The sequence below is a fragment of the Marmota marmota genome, unplaced genomic scaffold, assembly GCF_001458135.2.
Source record: "Marmota marmota marmota unplaced genomic scaffold, marMar, whole genome shotgun sequence".
Classification (NCBI taxonomy): Eukaryota; Metazoa; Chordata; class Mammalia; order Rodentia; family Sciuridae; genus Marmota; species Marmota marmota.
Window position 1 is genome coordinate 5,292,315 of NW_026000240.1, and position 15,596 is coordinate 5,307,910.

Genomic DNA, 15,596 nt, shown 5'->3' on the forward strand with positions numbered 1-15,596 from the left:
GCAGACCCTCCTTCTAGACCAATGGGAATAAGGCTAAATAGCTTAGCTGGCCTTTGACATGTGGACCACTGACCCCGATCTCCCCTCCTTCTGGGGAAGGTATCTGAGGGGCAGAGAAGAGGAGCACTGTCCTCCTGCTGCCCTCCCCGCCCCACCTGCAGCGCTTTGCTGGTGTGGACAGGTGTGGCATTCTCTTTCCCTTCAGACGGTCACTCTGGGAAATGACTCTCAGTCTATGAGAACCAGGAAAGATTTGCCAGAGACCAGTCACACCTCCACCCTTCCCACCCTGGAGAGAGTTGCTGGCTTGTGTCAACACCCCAGGCTCTCCGAGTCCACAGTTTGATAAAGGAAAATCCTGTTACTTCAGTCAACTTTGAACAAGCTCCAATGAGCAGATAGATGTTAAACTAGGGTGTGTGTGTGGAGGGGGTGGGGTGCTAGGGTCTGTGTGCACATGCACATGTGTTTTGGGAGGGAGGGGTCTGAGGTGAGAAAACACCCCTTTAATGAGATGCATTCAGCCCATCTGCTGGTCACACATAAAGAGGACCTCGGCAAGGCTTACCATTTCTGCAACCTCCGATGCGGAAAGAACTACTAGGGGAGAATGGGAGACTGCCAAGCCTCTGTAGGGTCTCATTCAGGTAGCACTTCTGAATGAAGTGCTGTTCAAATGAAACTGTGAAGTACTTCCTGGCAAGGGAAGAACAGCCATTTCTGCCACAGTAAAAGGCAGATCTGTCCTTTCACCGTCCCTTGTCAATGCTTCACCGTGACAAAATGAGCCAAAGTGGAACTGGCAGCACCTTCCTGAAGCCCACACTCACCCACAGCTGCATAGGTGCCTGCCCACGTGGCATGTGAGGAAGATGCTACTGGGTGCCCACCAGCCTGCTGTTCCAGAAATACCTGGTGTAGGTGTCCTCAATCTAGGGTGCACTATGGACGTCAGGAGTGTGGAAAGCCCCAACTCACCAAGCTCAGCTATGCACTATATGCACAGAATTTCTGTGCATATAGAGCAATGATTGTCAGTGTGCAATGACTGTCAGTGGGATCAGGAACCCATAATGGGTTGGGAGCTGCTCTGGGGGACTCCTGTCCCCACACCCTGCATGAGCTAAGCTTATGTTAGCACAACTTCCTCACCCCACCCCTTCCTCATGAAGAAACAGAGACAATGTCAATGGAAAAAGAAATGGCCTCTTTTAATATAACAACTGCAATAGTCACATTTGTGACCTTCTGGTTTTCAGGGGAGATTATTTCCATTTAACAGAAGTGAACAATCCCATCCACAGGTTCTCTCCCGCTGGTTTACCTGAATGAGATCCTGGTGGAAAGGTCTGCAAGGAGCAGCACCAGGGAGTCCACCCTAGGTGCTCAGAATCTCTGGGAAATTGTCCAAAAGCTGCACTTGGCCTTCAGGACATATTCATGGCTGAGGGCATAGTTCAGAACTATAACACCTTTGGAGAAGGTCATCAGAGGGTCATCTGAATCTAGGCTCCCAGGCATCTCAGGTCCTTACCACTTACATATAAGGACCTCGGTCGATACAAGCCGACAAGCAGAAGTTCCTTTTTTGAGTTTCCTGCTATTTGCAAGTGGGGAGATGTAATATGCCCTCATTTATATGGCCTCTGACTTCCTTAGGGGTCACAGCACAGTTCCTCTGACAGGCCCAGGCCCAACCATGCGGATGACAACAATAACAGCCAGAGCATAAGCCTGTAGGCTGTGTGCCACCCTCTCCAGAGGTCCTCCATCTTTCTAGATCAGGGTCCCAGGAATACCCTGAAAGGAAAGCTAATCAGTGACCAAGGCAGGCTTTGATCTCAGCTGCTCAAGCAAAAGAGGCAGATGTGGTCAGGTAGTCACAGAGAACTTTATGTCACTGTCCCTACACCCTGGAGAACTCTAGGGACTCTGTCCCAGTCCCTCTCAGCCATATGGACTTTAGGATCCTGGGACTATGGGTGCCCACTATGTCAGAAATCAAAGACTTTGACCCTGTACAAGGCTCAGCCCACTGTTCCAGCTCACTGATGCAGAAATCAAGAGGATGGGTGAGGAAGCTACTCCCCCCACAGGAATGGAACAATGGCCAAGACTCTGTCCCCTCCATCACTCAGTGGCAAATTGGGACCCCTTAGGCTTCTTGCTACATTCATGATATATAGTTCTGAATGGCCACTACTCCCTGATCTATGATCCCAGGACAGATTCCTCAGAGGCCCACCTGATTACAAAACAACAAGCCAGCTTCTCTTTTCAATGCATAAGCAATTCCCCCTCCCACCCCGGGGGAGCATGACTTCTCTCCAAGGACTGATAGCAATCAGCCCCTACAGAGGGTGAAAGCCACACAGTAACCTAACCAAAAGGACAAATTGTGAGCAGATAAACAAGAAGCAACTTGAAGGGTCAGGGGTGGGAGACAGAGGGAGAGAGGGAAGGACAGCTACACAGACAGACAGACAGGAAAGGATGGAAGGAGACAGATGGAGAAAGGGAGATGATAGACTGACAGGGTCCAACCCAGTCTGAGATTCAGGAGAGTTAGAGAAACTGAGCTTAGCCCAGGCTGGTGCCAGAGGAAACGCAAGGCCCAGGCAAGGCGGGGGAGCAGCATCCGGATCAGAAATGAAAGGAGACAGGACTGAGGAAGAAGATGCCGGAGCTGAAGGAGAAGGGCTGAGGGCTGGGCAGCCGCTCTACATTAAGGGGACGGCACCTGTACATTAAGGATCTCATTTATTTTCATCTATGCTTTTCCATCTACATTTAGATTGGACTGGTAGCAGAAAACACTTCAGTGACATCCAAATCTCATCTGGAACAAGCCATATCAGCCCAAAGGTACCATCAGCTCAAGTTACCTAATGCCAAGTTATCCATGCTAACCTGGGCACACCACACGACCCCTTTGGCAATGGGTGTCCACTATGGGCACCACCACAGAGACGGGGAGATGGCTTTGAAGTCACAAAGTCCTGAGGAGCGGAGAGGCATGACATCACACTTGCCTCACCAGAAAACTCCTAGAAGTTTGTCAACCTCTCTGTGAGGCTGGGTTTTCCCCTTGTGTTAACAATTACAAACTTTTCCAGAAATTCTGTTCACACAGGATCTAGAGATGAGGATCCTCAGGTCTTTCGGAAGAGCCATTGTGCAATCTGCCCTTCCTTCTCTCACAGGGAAACCGCCAGACTCTGGGCATCCATTCAGGCTCTACCCCTGCTGAGAGCGAGGCAAGTGAATTTACCTTAAATGTCACAGCTCGGTTATATTCAGTATGAAATGCACCATCCCTGTCAAATGAGAAAAAGGTGTTAACTTTAAGGATGGTTGTAAAGATACATACCTTTGGTTTTCTAAAGCATCTTAATAAGACTCAGCTACGGAACACAGTTCAGGATTTTTTTCTTTTAAGAAATAAATATAAACACAGGGAAAAAATCATTCTGCAATAAAATTAATCTAACTAAAAATTGCTGTTCTCTGTGAAAACCAATGAAAGCTTTCAGCAGTTACTTGGAAATTGGAATTGTCTCCCATGTACTTACTGGTAATGGAATAATTCAACCTTTTTGTCCTTCGGGCTGAGGTCAACTTTCATCTTCTTGCACAATTTTCTGCTCTCTGTGTCACTGAAAGACACAAATGTCGGGAACCATTTGTTACCTGAAGTCTTCACTTAGGTGCTGACAGCAAAATCTGCTGGTGGCCTTAGAAATAAGCCTGGTAACCTGGAATTCTCAGTAGTAGATGAGAAGTCAAAAGTGGGTTCTTAGAGAGTTAGGGAAAGAACACCCATCAGGATGCAGTCTGATCAAGAGAGACGGGGACAAGCAGACAGGAGTATCACTTCTCCTAAGTGGCCACACGAATGGGTCCAGACAGAGAAAGTGTCTGGAAGCTGAGCAGGTAGATGGCACACTGTGGTAAGAAAAGTAATCCATTCCTAAGCCACCTCTGGTGGCAGGCACATGTAGTGCCAGCTACTTGAGGCAGAAGGATCCCTTAAGTCATACTGGGGAATATAGTAAGACCCTGCCTCAAGAAAAGGAGAGAGAAAGAGAGAAGGAGAAGGAGAAGAAGAAGAGGAGCAGCATCAAGAGCAGCAGCAGCAGCAGGCAGAAGAGGAGGGAAGAAAAACAGAAAGAAAACCCCATTCCGGGTTGCTTATAAGATTCACCTGGAAGAATGGGAATAGCTACGATGGTGGAAGGAGTCGATCATCGTTATACAAAATTCATGTATGAAGATGTAAATTTGGTGTCAACATACCTTATATGCAAACAGAGATTTGATAAATTGTGGTATAAAGGTGTATTAAGAATTGTAATGCAAAAAAATTATGAATGTAAAGCACTCCTCTATTGTGATGTATATAAGAAATAAAAACAAAAACAAAAACACACAACCAAAAAAAAAAAAAAAAAGATTCACCTGGGAAACTTTAAACCATACTAATTCCTGATCCTCCCAGACCATTACTTCAGGATTGGTGGGGTTGAGGCCCAAGCAAGATTTTGTTTTCAAAGTTCTAACGTGTGTCATCTGTTACAGACTATCTGACCCATAAAAGAGGAAAATTCCCTACTTTATTGAAGAACTGATGAATTTGATCAGATACTGACAAAAGCCAGAGGAGGAAGGGGAGCATTGGTGAAAGGAGCCCCTTCCTTGGCCTCTGAGACATTACACTTCCAATTCTTCTAACCAGAAATGTCTATCAGTGGTTGCTCATGGTTTACAGAGTGCTCATGCATGACCTCATTTAATCTTGGTCCTTTCTGCTAGACAAATGGACCTCCAAGTATGGTCCCTGGACCAGCATCACCCATTAGAAATGCAAAATCTCAGCCCCATCCCAAACCACTGAATCAAAAACTCTCGGGGTATTCGAGCAACTGTTTTAATAAGCCTTCCAGGCAATTATGATGCATGCTCAAGTTTGGGAACCACTGTGTGAGACTACTGTCTGGCAGTGGCTCTTTCTCCTTGTCCCCACCTCCCTACATCAGCCCCTCAGAGCCGGACCTGCTCTCACCATCCTCTCTGCATTCAGCCAAGCTCCCCATCAGCCAGCCTAAGACAGGCCATCAGGGTGCATGTGCAGAGACCTGCTTGCTATGTCAGGCCATTTCTCCAGATCTGGACGGACATGGTGAGAGCATCTAGGTCATTTAATACCCACTAGATACCAATGACCACTCTCTTCTACCAAGTACACAGCCACCTGCAGGAAGTCCCTTCTTTCCTCACCTGTTTACATACCTTTCTCCCTCTATAGCCATCAGCTTCGCGCAGCTGTGCACGAGCCTCAGAACAGATGGACTCATTAAATCACTCAGCTCAATTGTAACAGCAACACTCATCGATGGACAAGCAAAATTGCAGGACATCAATGTAAGTGTAAAGACGTAATTTGCAAGTCAAGAAGCGTATCTCCACAGACAGAACGTGTGGGTCAGGGGAGATGTGCCCCTACCCACCCAGGGCCCGGGCTTCCCTCCCCACTAGCCCAGCTGTCTAGCCACCTCTGCGGCCATGATGGCTTCCAGCTGCGGACATGCAAACAGTGGGAACTCAAGAAATGCATAATGCATTGAAGGGAAGAAAGGGTAATGACATCGCAATGGCTCCTCCCTAATGTAGCGAAGATCTTATGAGAGTCAGCAAGAAGAGATAAGCTGCAGGTGAGGAGGAGAGTGGGGGCTGGGGTGGGGATGGTACACAGTAGAAGGAAGGCCCCAGCATCAGGTCGATGAATACTTTCTCATCCTAAAGCCCTATGAGGACCCCACACATGCCTCCTCCAACATGAGCTATTTTGGTTTGGGTTTGTCTGTCCTCCAGGGCTCCAGACTCTGTTGTAAAGCTACACTAATAAGTGGCAGGTTTGTTTGAGAGCAACCCAAAGCAAATCTGGTGCCCTTCCCCTGCCTGAGTTAACTCTATTTGGGATACTCATAACCACTGGCCTGGCACCCTCCTTCTCAGGCTTTGTTGTCCTGTGCTCAACTGTTCCTGTGACCACCAACCATACACTCAGTTGCAACAACAGACAGCACCTGGGGCAAGAACCAAGCCCCAGCCCCAGCCCCAGCCCCAGCCCCAGCCTGGCAGCCAGCAGGAGCACAGCAGGGGCCTGTGACCCTCACAAGGCAGAGGGAAGAATGACAGGGCTCAGGTCATTCCTACCCCAATCTCTGCCCATCTGCCAGAACCTGTACCACGGAAAAGTCCTGATGCTGCAACCTCAGATCCCCTGCAGGCCCAGAACATGCTTAAGAACAATGCTCCAAATTAACCATGTGGCTGGTGGAGCTGGGGGCACAGAGGCACCCTGATCAGTATGGCCCGAGGTCTGGCCCAGACTGCAGCAACAGGCCTTCATTACAGTTAAGTTAATCACCCATCTGTGCCCCAAGATTCCTTGTGGCAGACTCTATACACCCTCTTCCTTAGGCTATGTGACACTCCCAAGAATTCTCTCCCCTCCTCTACCCTCTGAACACACACTCCTTCTGTCAGAGGGGTAGGTAAGGAGGTGGCCTCCTGTCCTGACAGTACACATCTGACACAGACCTGAGAGCTTCAGCCACCCATCAGATCCAGCATGCCCACCTTCCCTTCCCCTGCACTGCATTTTCAACATCTGATTGCCTGTCCACTGACTGTCCCCATTCCACACGTTAGCTCCCTGAAGGCAAGGGATGGGTTTTGTTCACACCTCCTTCCCCAGGGTCACTCTGGCACCTGGCACACAATAGGCACTATAAATAAGCTCACTGTGGGGGAAGGGGTGGTGGAGCAGAATCAATGATGTCTTGGAGCTGCTGGGCTGAGGTCCTGCACGTCAGGCTTTCTGGGCTGTGTGCTGGGCTCCAGGAATCCTGCCAGGTGACAATTCCTAATGGGGTACTCTCAGCCCTGCTCCCCTCCGCCTAATCCTGTCTCTTAGAGTGTCTAAGTGTGCACGTGAACATGTACTAATTGTGCAGCACAGACAATAAAATTCGTAAGAGTTCAAGAAGGGGAGAAAATTACCCAAGCTCCGGGACTTAAAAGGATCTGGGTTGATAGATTAAGTACAATTAATTGATCTACTGCCTCCCTTCTTCCCTGCCTCCGCCAGCCTGTGGCTGAGACTCTAGGGGGAAAAGGAGACAAAGGCAGACAGCAGGGAAATGAGCTGCTTTGCCCGAGTCATGGAGTGACCCTGGTCCTTGGCCCCTGGCCTGCAGGAACCAGCCATCAGTCTGCCCACTCACTCACCTACTGTTCCAGGGAGCAAGACATCAAGGTCACTGATCTGCTATAACCCATCCCTCCCCCACTCACTTGGATCTTCTCTAAGGAAAATGAGGAAGGAAAGATGAGAGCTCTGTCCACACCTCTCCCGCTCGGTACATAAGCACAGCATTGTCACATGGAGCTGCTGCAGGTGGCTGGCTGATAGTCTGGGTGGCTGCTGCAGGTGTGTGATGCTGTGCTGATTTGATCTTCAGTGTGATGATAATTATCCAAGAGCCTGGTGACATACACTTCTAGGAGTCAGACCCGGAGATGACAGGTGGGGGTGAGAGGAAGAAGAAAGAGAACAAGGTGCTGGAGGCTAAGAAGAGGAGGTATTAGGTCTCCTCTGAGTTGCAGCCTAAGTCCCAAAAACTTCCCTGAAGGGAAGCCAGCTGCAATGGTGGCTTCTAGATCTGACTCTGTCACCTTGGAGGAGGCTCTTGATTTCTTGAATTGCAAAACCCAGGCATTGTCCATGTGAGCTGAATGGAGCTTCTGATCCCTCTACCAGGTCAACTAACACTACAGGATCAAGACAAGCTGCCTTACATTCTGACACATGAACGAGGAGCCAGGACCCAGGACAGAATATAGAGACTCAAAAAAAAAAAAAAAAAAAATCAGAACTCCTGTTATCTCTCTCCTTGCCCCACTGGATCCTCCCTCCACTGTGGTCTGCATTTTTACGTCCACAGCATACCACGTTCAGTCTCCTGATGGGGTAGAAAAGCAAGGTTGAAGGGCTGGGGATGTGGCTCAAGTGGTAATGTCTGTCTGTCTGTCTGTCTGTCTCTCTCTCTCTCTCTTTCTCTCTCTCTCTCTTCTCCTCTAAAAAAAAGAACTAGAATTTAAAAAAAAGAAAAGAAAAGCAAGGTTGAAAACCAGTGGGCAAGGCCTGCAGTTGTCTGGCATGAACTCTGTGCTTTTAGCTACCTCGGCTTCCCTGAGTTCCATTTCCCCATCAGTCAAAGAAGGGTAAATCTTTTCCTCCCATCTGCCATGGCAGGATTCCAAGCAGATGGACCTGTGATCCCCTTGAGATGAGGAGAAAATGTGGGTAGCACCTCACTTCAGAGACAGGAAGGGCACAGGGTTAAAGCAGAGAGCAGCAGATACTGAGAGTGACTGCTTGGAGCCAAGCAGCCAGGACAATAGGAAGGAATGTGGCTGGGGAGTAGGAGGCAGGGACAGTGAGAGAACAGTCCTGGAACAGCTGGACCTTGAACTTGGACAGACTGCAGTGCCACACAGCACTCTTTGAAGGGGCTCAATAACAGCAACCCTCTCCGACTGGCTGTTCTCCTTGGTACCTACCTCGGCAAGGTAGGTAATACAGCATGAGGGAGGCGCTGCAGTCAGTAAGTGATGGCGAGGAAAGAGAAGGGCGAGGCTTCAACTCCACAGACGCCCCTCCCCACCTGCCTGCTCAGGCCAGTGATTCTGACGCTCTGCTTCTTAGAAGGGACATGTCACCCTAAGTGCATGTCCAAGTGCCAGAAGGAATCTGAAGTCACAATCTGGCACTTCTGGGAGTCTATTTTATTGTTTTTTCCCAGGGTAAGTGATGTTTGTCATGCTTGTATATAAAGGGACAAAGGCTAAACACAAATAATTTTCAGAAGAAAATGTAAGACTTCAAAATAATGTTACACCTGCCTTGGCAGGCCTCTCATCTTGCATCGGGGGAGTCAACACTCTTTCAGGGAAACCAAGCAGATGGGAGGAGAGCAAGGTAGAACAAAAATGTGGTTAGGCAATGATCTTAAACTCCTAGGGAAAGAAAGCGGCATGCACCCGACGGGACAGTCTCACCCAGCAGGGCAGCCTCAGGAACCAGCGCACCAGGCTCAGCGACAGCAGCTGGCTTCAGCTCAACTTCCTGAGAGCAGCACCACACACCCAGCCCCAGGCTGGCAAGGCACAAGGGATGACCAACTCCCTCACGCACAACCCACGTAGCTGGACAACTACCACCAGTCCAACCAAGCCTGGCTGCGGAGGTCAGGGCTGGGAGGTAGAGGGAGGGGGAAGGAGAGCTGTCACACCCTTGGACAGAAGCCATGCTCTCTGCTGACATCTCACAGCACAAGTGACAACGCCTGGGATCAGGGAGAAACCAAACAGAAGGGCACGCGTGTGACTGCAGGTGCATAAGCGGAAGAGCAAGGAAAGAGCCAGAAGAACCAAAAAAAGGGGGAAAAGAGAGCTCCCCACTGAGGAGAAAAGAGGCCAAAAGAATGGGAGAAGTAGGGACCCAGCCCCTCTCTGGGAAGAAACATCAGAAACTTAGTAAGAGGAGAGGAAAACAGGGGTGGGGACAGAAGATAGCACCTCAGGGAGAAGGAGAGGGGTCACGCACAACAGGGAGAGACACAAAAAAAGACCCCCAGGCAGACACTGGAAGCACATGCCCCCTGCATACTTGCACATGCACATCAAGCCTGGCAGCTTCTGGCATTTCCTGAACCAGGCTAATTTAGGGAGGAGAGCAACTTGGAAGAATCTACTCCACATTTCACGGAAGATTAAGCTGAAGCCCAGAGAAAGGTGGTGATTTGCCAAAGGTCCTGCAGCTATTTGTGAACAACCTGGACTCAGAGCCAGGATTCCTGTCCTACAAATTCTGCTATACCCCATACTTCATAAGCGGCACAGCAAACACCCCACAGGCTGTGGCTGACTCCCATGCCCAATACCTTCTTGGGCACACTCCACAGAACCAAGCAAGTTCACTCAACAAGAAGTTGCTCAACAAATAAAATGTGCTCTCCCATCCAGCTTCTTTCTGATCGATTTTGCCCGGATGAAAAATAACAATAGCAGAATGACATTTCCCATTTAAACTGCTTCCTAGTCTAGAACATTTACTTACCTGTTCCTTACCACAGACCTGGAAAGAAGACAGATATGTAGCACTGTCACATCCGAGGACAGACTCGGGTTAACTGACTCACTCAAAGTCACAAGACTAGTAAGAAGAGGGGCTGGCCCCGCAACCAGGCCTCCTCCTATTCCAAGGCTGTGCCTTTTATCCCATACACCTGCAAAGACACCTCAACATCACAGCAGCCTCTTCTTTTACCCAGAGGTTCCCTGATCCTCTCACCTGCCCTTCACCTGCTCATTCCTGATATTCCTGGTCACCCCTATCCCAAGCCCTGGCATCCCCAATCTAGCTACCGAGCCTTTGCTGGCAGGGCAGGAGGTGGCAGAGTTGGAGAGGATGACATGGGAACCTCAGCAGGGCCCACTGGAGAGGAGGCGCACTCTGGCTGACCATCTGTTGCTTAAAGGAAACGGGCTAAAGAGAGCAGCGCTGGCTCTGCGCCATCCCTCCCTCCTCTGCAGACAGCAGCAGAAAGCACTCCCAACACCACGTCTGCCCATCCTGGGAACGTCTCATTCACACACTCACAGACACAGACGGAATGCACGTGGGACCACAGTGGGAACTGGCAACCTAGAGCCCCGCCAAGTTAACATGGGGGGCTCCCCTGAGGATTTATAGGGCAAGTTTAGAAGTCTGGAGCAGGAGTGGCTAAACAGAAGGGCAGAAGCCAACTCAGGCCTTTGGGATCTCCTTGTCTCACAACAGTCCCTGAGACCTGCCACCCAAAGTGACCCGCAAGAACCAGAGCTGTCCCTTGAGTTGCTTGGGTATATTCAGGTGTACTTTGACTCTAATTTCAAAGTCAGATCCAGATATTCCGGCTCCCAACATGATCCATGTAAGTGCCATAATCCACCTACTTATCTACACTAGTTTAATGCTATTTAACATTTCAGTGTGTACTTCCTCTCATGGAGACAAATTGAATAAACTGAGAAGCAACTATGTGGAACATTCTATCCTTTTCTATACGGTGCCTCTTTTAAGCTCTCACATCAGATTCGCAGGATTTTCTCACTGGCATTTTTACTGGCCCTAGACATCAGGACTCCAAACTTTAGTCCTGAGCTCTGATCCTCCACATCATCTTCACGTTCTGGCCCGGACCCCAATTTAGTTGGATGTTCTTCAGCCCATTTAGGGACCACAGCAGGCCTTTTGCCCCAAAGGGAATGCCTGAAAGCCATAAGGGCTTCAGCCCCCATTGGAACTTCATCTCTTCCGGGCAGCTTTCCTTGGCCTTCCCAGGAAGCATTAAGTGACCACCCCTCTGCATATAGAGCCTCTGTTTACAGGTCCTCCACCTGGCAGTGTATCAGCCTCCTCCCTGCACAGCAGGCTCCCTGAGGGCGCTGTTGCTCATCTGTGCATTCTCAAAGCACATAGTAGGTGCTCAGTAACAGCTTACAAACAGGTCCAGGTGAAAAGAGCGGCAAAATCAAAGCTCTTCTGCCCATTCCTGCCACTGATAAGCCTCTTAGGAACTCTGCACAATAGAGCTCTGTCAGCTTAGCAGAACTACTGTCATCTTCAGATGATAGGGAAATTCTAAAGTGGCTTGCCCCTCCAATAGGCTTTGTTACTTTGCCAGTCATGCAGAACACTGCTGGTAAAATGTGGGAGACAGACACCTGGAAGACAGTACCACTTTCAGACCAGCTATGAACTAGAATCGACTAGCAGCTAAGATCTCACCAGCCACATAGAGAGCAGTCTGTTCTGTTCAGCTAATGTGGGATCAAATGTGGGGTTGTGAGGTCAGATGCATGCACACGTACTCAAACTCACACTCACACACTACTTGGCTAAGATGTATTCTCCTGGGCTTGTTCAGTGCTTTGTTAAAATATGGATATCCTTCAATTCTCTCTAATTGTGGGCGGAATAAGCCCGAGGCCATCAACTTATAAAACTTCACTTGCAAAACAGTCATTTAGAACTCAGATTGAAATCAGAAAAGGATTATACTGAAGTGGGTCCCATAAAAGCTCACTTAAACTGCAGGGTAGTGGCAGGCTTGTTTCTCAGGCAAGAATGGCTATATTAAGGGCTAAAAAAAACCTTTCCAGGCCAGACCCATTCCAGGAGTCCAAGCCCAGGCCCAGTTATATAGAGCAGCCCACCTCACCACCTTTGCTGTGGGCAGCAGAGACGTTTAGTGGGAAGGCCTGGGCTGGAGGTAAAGTGTGTGGTTCTTGCTTAAAAAAGCCTCTCTGCAGCCCCCTCTATAAAACAAGGACCCCTCTGCACCCATCTCCCTCTAGGAATACAAAATAAAGCAACAGAAGAATGAATGGATAAAGAGAATTTGATCATATATATATATATATATATATATATATATATACACATATATATATATATATATATATATATAAAAATTATTACCCCAAAAGAATAATAACTTTATTATATTTGCCAGTAAAGGGATGGAACTAGAGACTATCATGCTAAAAGAAATAAGCCAGTCCTGAAAAATCTAAGGGTGAACGTTTTCTCTGCTATGCAGAAGCTAATCCACAATAAGGCGGGGAGGAATAAAAAAACAAATAGAAGATAGGTGGGGTAGACAAAGGGGAATAAAGGGAAGGAATGGGGGAATGGAATAAAGAAAATTAATGGAACAAATCAGATATAATATTCCTATGTACATAAATAAATATACCATAGTGAATCTTACCATCATGTACATCCTCCAGAAATTAATTTAAAAAAATAACTATAGGTAAATGTAGAAAGATCAGTAGAGTAGAAGAAAGGGGCTGGGGGCAGAGGAAGGGAAGGGGAAGAACTGGGGACTGAATTAGAACAAAATATATTCCGTGTTTTTGTAATTGTGTTCCAAAATAGATTCTACTGTCATATATAACTAGAAAGAACCAATAAAAAATAAGAATAATTTAAAAAAAAAAAAAAAAGGAAAAAGAAAACGTAATAGAAAGTGAAAGCTCTGGGAAATGAGAAGGAAAGGAGGGGACTGGGAAGAAAGGGAAGGACCGCCAGACCTCCCCTCTCCAGGGCAGGGTTAATCTCCATAGAACCTGCCATCTTCTCTCCCAGAGTATTAACCAAAGGACAATTCTGTCCCAACCACCAAAGCTCTCACGCTCCCACATGCCCCCCCGCAGTCATTGTGCCCTCTGCTTCCAGGACGTACCCACAGTCCACCCAGCAGATGGTGCCTTGTCCTTTCACTGCCTGGGCCACAGTGGACAATAACCTGAGATGATTTTCAGCTGCTGCCTCTGTAAAAAAACAAAACATTAAACATTTGTATCTAGGGGTTCTGGAAGAACAGCAGAAGGGAAAGGCCTCTCATTGGTCCAGTGACAGTCCCTGTGGATCTGGGCAAAGCACCTGGCTACTATTACAGGATGCAGGGTCTTGGGGACCAGCCTCTGTGGCCAGTGTTTGATACGGACACCCTACAGACTTCTGATCACCTTCCCACGTGTATCCCTAGTCAGCAAGCTCACTCAAAAGGCCCGCCAGGCAGATGCAGGCAGGGAGAGCAATCTGTTGCCTCTCCCACCAAAACCCAACCGATATGTCCCAAAGCCAAGCAGAAATGATGTCTGAATTATAAGCCTCCGCGGATCTTCTCTTCCAGTGTGGATAATGGTAGCTGTTTGTAGATACAAAAAAAAAAAAAGCTGATCCTTTCAGACACCAATAAAAAGCATCATGCAAGAAATACTCCTGAGCCTTCAGAGGAGGCCCTCCCAGGAAGCCATGGCCAGGCAGGAGGAGGGCAAGCCACTCCTAAAGTGCAGGCAGGAGTGAGGCAATAAAGGACAGCAATACAGAAGTACCCCACCACCTGTCCCAACCCTGCCTTTCAGTCACAGAAAGGGAGGGAAGAAAAAATTCAGCTTCTCTGATGCTCAGAAAACCCACTGGGGTCACAAGACTTGTGTGAGCAGGTGTGGGCAAGGGGGCAGGGGGCTGAGATAACTGCCCAGGCTTCACCCCCAGCACTCCAAAGCAGGAAGGAGACTGGAAAGTCAGCAGCACGGGGAGCTCTACCATCAGGAAACTGAGGCAAGGCTAGGCCAGGGGCAGAGACGAGAGCTCAGGCCCGACATACCCCACTCTCACTCTTGCTGTAAAAGGCCCTGTCTGTGCCTTACACTGATCTCAAAGTCCTCTGTCACTGCAGCATTAACCAATTTCTTCCTATCCTCCATCAGAGGACACCAGAAGCAGAGGCAACTTAAGGGTCCAGCTCTGCCACCCCTAGAAAGGAGACCTCAGGCAAGTCAGTTACTCCCTGTTAGCTCCAAGGACCTCAACTGTAAACTGGTTGCTATCAGACAGAGTGCACAACCTCCCCTGTGGCAAGGAAGCGAATGAAATTGTCTCATAAAAGTACTGTGTGTGTCATAAAAGCACCTTGTATCCTGAGAAGGAGCCGAGCATCCTTCTTCACTGACAACCAACCCAGCTCCAGGAATGTCTAAGGGAGGGAGCCAGGTTTATTCAGAGGCCCGTACCTGGACCTCCAGAGAAACACTGCTTCCTCCCTGCCTCAGTTTCCCCCTTGCCTCAGTTTCCCTGCTATTCCTGATAGCAGAGGAAGGCTCCTCACATTCTAGGCTTCCAAAAGCAAACTCAGGGAGGGTGTGTGCCAGGCCCTTGTAAAAGGAAGGAGCAGCAAGTGGCCACAAGAATGGCCATGTGCCACGGACACTTGGGGAGCACAGGATTCAGGAGGGTCACGCGTCCAAAACATCCATCAGCCGCAAGTGCCAATGATGTCGAGGATGAACTGCCAGGGAGAGCTGTGCCCAGAGCTGGCCAGCTACTGGCTGCTGCTTCTTCGGGAGCACAGAAAACTTGACATCCTCGGGAGCTGCAAAAAAACCCTTCACTCTGCTGGAACAAGATCAACCGTCAGCCATTTGCCCTTCCCAAAGTTGCTGCCAAGAGCCAGGCCAACCTCTCTCTGTGTCCACAGTGCCCTTGCCAGCCTCAAGGTCAGAAGACAGGCAGGCTGTTGCTCCTGCCCCAGTGAAGCTGCCATGCCGAGCTTAGGGCCCACTCCAAAGCCAGTCTTGCATGTCTTGTGTCTGACCCCAGAGGGAGACAGATGGGGACCGGGCAGGGCCAGGGCTGCTGGCCCGGGTGAGTGCCTCCACACTTGGGACTGATTCAGCTGGCAACAGGCAAACTCAGGCAGCTCATCAATAGCTCCAGCAAAACATACCCGGGTGAGGCTCAGCGCTGCCCGTGCAGGAAGCCAGTGTCCATCCCACTGTGGTTTACTGTCCTCCCAAGGTAGTGAGGGGCTCCAGAGCACTTTCCCAAGGAGTATTCATAATCAAGAATTGAAATGACCCTCGGGATGCAAAAACAGCTGAACAAATGCCTGTATGTAACTCTGCCTCAATCT

The 15,596-nt window shown here is 49.0% G+C and overlaps 1 protein-coding gene across 3 annotated transcripts in view; it reads right to left on the bottom strand.

The window, feature by feature from the left end:
• Nucleotides 1–15,596, bottom strand: part of Pdia5 (protein disulfide isomerase family A member 5) — a 90,519-nt gene that overhangs the window by 51,713 nt on the left and 23,210 nt on the right. For all 3 annotated transcript variants that reach the window (XM_015486860.2, XM_015486861.2, XM_015486862.2), the window contains exons 3-5: nt 13,362–13,449; nt 3,573–3,656; nt 3,272–3,317 (exon numbers count right to left, since the gene is read on the bottom strand). In XM_015486860.2, coding sequence (XP_015342346.1) covers nt 3,272–3,317; nt 3,573–3,656; nt 13,362–13,449 — 218 coding nt within the window. The remainder of the gene's footprint in view (nt 1–3,271; nt 3,318–3,572; nt 3,657–13,361; nt 13,450–15,596) is intronic.